The sequence below is a fragment of the Triticum dicoccoides genome, chromosome 3B (genome assembly GCF_002162155.2).
Source record: "Triticum dicoccoides isolate Atlit2015 ecotype Zavitan chromosome 3B, WEW_v2.0, whole genome shotgun sequence".
Lineage (NCBI taxonomy): Eukaryota > Viridiplantae > Streptophyta > Magnoliopsida > Poales > Poaceae > Triticum > Triticum dicoccoides.
Window position 1 is genome coordinate 262,535,130 of NC_041385.1, and position 5,871 is coordinate 262,541,000.

At 38.4% G+C, this 5,871-nt stretch overlaps 1 protein-coding gene across 2 annotated transcripts in view; it reads left to right on the forward strand.

The window, feature by feature from the left end:
- The window catches only part of LOC119275845, a 16,143-nt gene extending 10,278 nt beyond the window's left edge, over positions 1-5,865 (forward strand). The window contains exons 4-11 of one of the 2 annotated variants that reach the window (XM_037556772.1): positions 756-908; positions 1,020-1,228; positions 1,358-1,427; positions 1,764-1,970; positions 2,801-3,030; positions 3,892-3,970; positions 4,051-4,188; positions 5,280-5,865. In XM_037556772.1, coding sequence (XP_037412669.1) covers positions 756-908; positions 1,020-1,228; positions 1,358-1,427; positions 1,764-1,970; positions 2,801-3,030; positions 3,892-3,970; positions 4,051-4,188; positions 5,280-5,291 — 1,098 coding nt within the window. In that variant the 3' untranslated portion in view covers positions 5,292-5,865. Of the gene's footprint in view, positions 1-755; positions 909-1,019; positions 1,259-1,357; positions 1,428-1,763; positions 1,971-2,800; positions 3,031-3,891; positions 3,971-4,050; positions 4,189-5,279 lie in introns of both variants that reach the window. The other variant, XM_037556771.1, reaches the window with a different exon arrangement.
- Positions 5,866-5,871: the final 6 nt, after the last annotated feature.

The following is a 5,871-nucleotide window of genomic DNA, read 5'->3' on the forward strand; positions in this document are numbered from 1 at the left end:
CGGCCTTGCAAGCTGCAGTCGAGGCCGATCGCCCGCGGCGTGGGGAGAAGTTGGGCGGGCATCTCCGTGGTCGCTTGCCAGGGATCGGGAGAGCTGCGTTGATCTGTTTGGTAGCCGCAGCGAGGAAGTCGCCAAGGGTCCACGTCGTTGTGGCAGCCACGCGGGGGCGGGACCGGCGCATCGTGATGGGAGACGACGCGAAGCGCGTGGCAGGGCTTGAAGTAGCGGGGCTCGCTGCGTGGGCGGCGCCATCTACGAGCGCGCCATGTTGGGCCTCATGCCCCTCCTATCCTCAGGGACTTTCACCTCTATATATTCACAAACACATTAGTTTCTTAACTTTTTTGTCATTAATCATCCAAAACCCACAAAGGGGGCACTAGATGCACTTACAATAGCCTACCTATTTTCTTGCTAAACTACTTTCCTTACATTAAATTTGTTTTTGTGTGATGGTTGATTATATGTTTTCTTATTTCCTTTTATTAATCAATTAAGTATTTTGTTGCATTTCTGTTGTCCTTTTCATAGTGGAATGCCTTATCATAGAATCTAAGATAATAAAGTTTATATGATTCTGCAACCATATATAGCATTTTTTTCCAGGAAATATTTGATCTATTTTTTTTTGTTACATGGAACTTGATTATTGATATGAACTATGATGGGTCAAAACTCAAAAGCCACCCGAACCAATTTCCTTTTGCAATGGAACTTGATTATCTAATCAGTATGTTGTTGTCATTTGCGAACAGAAAGTATCTACTTTCATGCTTCAATCTAAGGAATATCTTGTTAAAAAGGAATTTGACAAGATACCAAGCGCCTTACAAATGATCACAGATGCTTTGTCCGTAAGCATTCATTCAGATAACTTGATGAAAATGAAAGCAGAAGCCCTGTTACTGGTCTGTATTTACGGTAAACTTGTTTTTCCTACATACCATATTGCCAAGTTTTGACTGCTACTGTAGCTAGTAAGTGTATTAATTAACTGTTACTTTCATGGGGCTTGGCAGCTGCGGCGATATGAAGAATTAATTCAGTTTTGTGAAGAAACTCTGCAACTGGCAGAAAGAAATAGTGTGCCTCTGTGTCTTGATGAGCATCTAGAAAACATTAACTTGGACAGCTACGGGTTTTCTGTGAAATCTTGGTGCTATTATCTTATCGCCAAGTCATATTTCTTCATAGGAAAGCTTGAAGAGGCTCATCAGTTCTTGAAAAAGTACGAGCAAACAACACCTGCGGAATACAAGTAATATTTTGTGAAGATTTCTATGTCAGTGTTGTATGATTTTATGTTCTATATGTCACTACTCATATGGTTTGCTAAATTTGTGAAAATATTGACTAGGTGCGGGAAGCAGTCTCAACAATCAGTTTCATTACTTTCAAAGACAATCTCTGAACTACTGCGTCTTAAAGTATGTCCGTTCTGCCTCTATTATTTCACTTCCATGGATGATTAGTTGATGACATGTCACAGGCTATCAATTGCATCATCGCAGCCTCACTATCTAAAGATATGATGTCCAATACTCCAACTATCCAACATTTTTGTTCTAGAAAAAAAAACTATCCAGCATTTTGTTTACAGGTTGTCTATGCTGTGTTGGTCTAATCATATGATGTCCCACTGTATCCAAATTCTATCTACCATGCATTGTCTTTCGGTCATGTACATACATAATATCCCTGATTCCACAAGTATTGCAAGGATTTTGCACTAGAGGCATGAAATTCTTATTTCTTCATTTTAGGTTGCTGGGAATGAAGCTTTTCAAGCTGGTAAATATTCAGAGGCTGTGGAACATTATAGTGCTGCTTTGTTGAGCAACGCGGAGTCATTACATTTTTCAGCAATCTGTTTTGGCAACCGTGCGGCTGCATACCAAGCAATGGGCCAAATTTTAGATGCCATAGCAGATTGTTCGCTAGCTATAGCCCTTGACACTAGCTATTGTAAGGTTGGTGAAAGATCCTCATCTTCTATCAAACCAAAATTTAACCATGCTCTCTATTTTTGTTTAGATTCTGGCCAAAAGTGTCTGTATGATATGGTGTGCTATAAATGTGCTTGTTTATTTCATCAAGTATTTTGGCAGGGCATGCATTTATTCTTGCTAACCCATCTGGTGAACATCTCCCTCCACCTTAAACGTCCTGATGTGCGATGTATTGATTTGGTACTTTTTTGTCTAAGTTGCCCAAAAATAGGTAGATAATAATACTTTGATTTTGGATTGCTTACTGCCACATGGGCATAGGAATGCTCCAATATGTAATGTCCTGCTCTTCATTTTCCTATGCATAACATGCATGTTCTTGGGTTGCATTCAGTGAAACCCGAAGCTTGGAGATCTTTCTGGATTACCATTTACCAGTTATACCTTGTATGTTTTATGCAAAGTTACTGCTTTCTCCATCCTTTCGATCAGATGAAGTTGACATCGCCATTGTAGTAGGGAAAATTTCTTCATATGAATGGTGTGAGCAACTAAGTTAAAAATCTATGTGGTTGCTTGAGTTACTACTGGATTCTTTTGGCTGAACCTTTCACATTGAGTTATATTTTCTATATCCACTATACATACTGTTTTTATGACGTTGGAAGTTTGACTGGATAAGTCTTGAATAGAGCTGGTTGACTAATTATGCTGTCAATTAACTTTTAGATAAATTGTAGACCTGCGAGAAGATGTTATCCCAAAGCCTTCTTTGTACACAAAATGGGGGACAAGAGTATGAAAATAAGAAAGAACCAAGAAAAACACCCCTAATGTATTGTGTTTTGTAGGTTATTTCTAGAAGGGCTAGTTTGTATGAACTTATAAGGGACTACTATCAGGCAGAAAATGATCTTCGGAGACTAATTTCTCTTCTTGAGGAACAACTACAAGACAATATGTCCATGCCATCAGAAAAATTAGATAATGTTCGTAACAATCTACACCGAGCCAATCTTAGGCTTTCTGCTTTGGAGCGTGATGCCAGAAAAAGGACATCACTGAATATGTATCTGATATTGTAAGCCTCTGTCCTTATTCTAATTTCGTTTGAAGTAGAACATACACAATCATGTTTTGTACAATGACCTAAACTTATGCGATATCTATCCGTGCATCTTTGTGTCTAATTTTATTGCTGCTGCATCCTTCGACATGTACAATTTGTCCTTCTAACCTCTATTAATTACAATGCTGTAAATTAATACATCCTCTGTTCACTAATGTAAGACGTTTTGGCAGTTTAATTTATACTGCCAAAATGTCTTATATTTAGAAAGAGAGGTAGTATTGATTAAGTTGATAGAAGGGCGCTCTGACCAACTTATTCCTAAAGTGAAATTGTCATTTTACCTATAAGCTCTGCAGCAGTTAGATGAAAATGCTACACTATTATCATGTCATTCATGACATCACCTTGTGCAATGAATGTGTCTTTCTTTCATGTGTGTAGTTATGAAAATCATTTCTGATAGTGGTGAGTAGTCACAGTTTATTTTCCATATTACTGCAAAAAGTGGGGAGTTGGGCATTTAGAATTACTCCCTCCGTTCCTAAATATAAGTCTTTTTAGACATTTCAAATGGACTACAACATACGGATGTATGTAGACATATTTTCGAGTGTAGATTCACTCATTTTGCTCCGTATGAAGTCACTTGTTGGAATTTCTAAAAAGACTTATATTTGGGAACGGAGGGAGTACACTACATGCATTTGCTCCCTATGGAAAGGAACTTCCGTTGGAAAGCAATGTGGATAGGGCATGTTGGAACATAGTTCCAAAGTTTTGTTCTGCGAAAGTGGGAAGAACTTAGTTACTGAATGTCTCTTCCCGGAAACACACCTGGAATGTCTGACTGAGATCTGCTTTTCCATGCAGAGGAATTGAGCCATCCTGCTCTGCTGTGGATATAAAAAGAGCATACCGCAAAGCAGCATTAAGGCATCATCCAGACAAAGTACTATATTCGATCTTCATGTAGACAACTATGGCATCTTTCTTGATTTCTTCTGTTCATTAACATTAATTATGGCACAGGCAGGTAATTTTCTCGTGAGAAGTGAAAATATCGATGATACAGTATGGAGCGAAATTGTGAATGCGATCCGCAGAGACGCTGATTATTTGTTCAAAATAATTGGGAAAGCATATGCTATACTTTCGGACCCTACCATGGTAGGTTTCTTGTCATATTCTGGGTGTTTTTGCTCTTGTTAGTGTTTCTAAGTTTTATCTGTTGAAAACTGAATATAGGTTCTTATACTGGCTGATGTTTTCTTTTAATAATGTTCTATGTTGGTTTAGATTGAGTGACATGTCAGATTAGAGCACTTTTCTATTTTAGTTTATCTTGTTATGATAAAGGCTTGCATTTTCTTTGATATTTCTGAATGAACTTAAACTGTGTTTTGTTAATAATCAAGCGTAATCTGAGATTCTCTTTTTTGAAGATCTGAATATGGAACTATTCAGTGTTATTCACGCCATAGGTATTTGAGATTTTGAAGCTATAAGGCAAGTTAATAACAGTCAGCATGAACATCTGGCACAAGCACATCCTACTAACTAGTAACAGTAGGACTTCAAGTTGGAGCCATGTTAAGCGCCCACCTTTGCAGTGCTAATGTTTTGTGTCGCTTCTGTTGATAATTTCAAGAGACCGCTGTTTACGGCAGTTTCAGCAAAATTAATACTGAAGTACTTCCTCTGTAAACTAATATAAGAGCGTTTACATTACTGTTTTAGTGATCTAAACACTCTTATATTAGTTTACGGAGGGAGTATCAATCAATTAACTTAAGAAACTTGAACCTCCAAGCTAAGTTCTTAGAATTCTGCGTGGAGCCGTGGACTCAAAGGAGTCTGTATGGTTTGCCTGGGTGGGAATCTGAACTTGAAAGTGGAATCAAGTTTATGGGGTAAAGCTTTTTAGAGAAAAGGAAAAGTAGAGTTGAGGCTGGCACGAAGTCGAAGAACCATTCAGATATTTTCATCTGCAAAAGTCTGCACAGATGTTAGTATGGAAATCAACATTGTAGTTCTTAGTGGCATTAACATATTCAACTTTTAGTTTATCATCATGATCTACAATGGTTTGGCTAAAGTTTTATTTATTTATTTCTCCAGTATTTTTCTTAATGGAAATTAGTTGGATAGCTTTAATCTTCATCCATCAAGGCTAGTTTCTGTTTGTTTGATTTCAAAGCAACAATCATACCTGTTGTTTTCTAATTGTGGACTTGTGGTGCCTGATATATATCATACAGAAGAGCAAATGATGGAACCGGGCACGTGGATTAATGGTACAAGCAGTGCACATGAACATGAGGGCTGCCCTCGGGGCAATCAAAGTGATGTATAGGGTTTGTTTGTACAAAACAGAAGTGATGATAGGATTTTGTGATAATCATGAAGTGGTACAGTAAAGAAGTATAATGGGGAGTATCTACAAGAATGCTGGTGACCTTGTTCATGCTGAATGATTGACTAACGTGAGTTTTGGCATGTCCGGTGCTCCCATTGCGAGGTTTAGACTGCGTGAGTACCATGAACCCGGGAAGTTGCGGATCTGGGTCTTCATGGGTGAATCACCGCTGTGAAAGTTTTTCTGCCTGCCAAGTTTCCATTTTGGTGTGCAGTGTGTATACTATATTGGATTACCGCTACCAACTTACCTTTTCATGTAAAGAGGATGTGCATATGTATCTGATGTTGTGCATAGTTTGTTGAAGCAGCTGGAAATGAAATCAGCAGCAGAGGAACACTGTAAATACACACGATGTGTGGCAGGAGCACATGATTTGTTGATTGTATACATATTAGAATGATTTTGCAAGAGGAAGAGGGCAGGGATTCCTC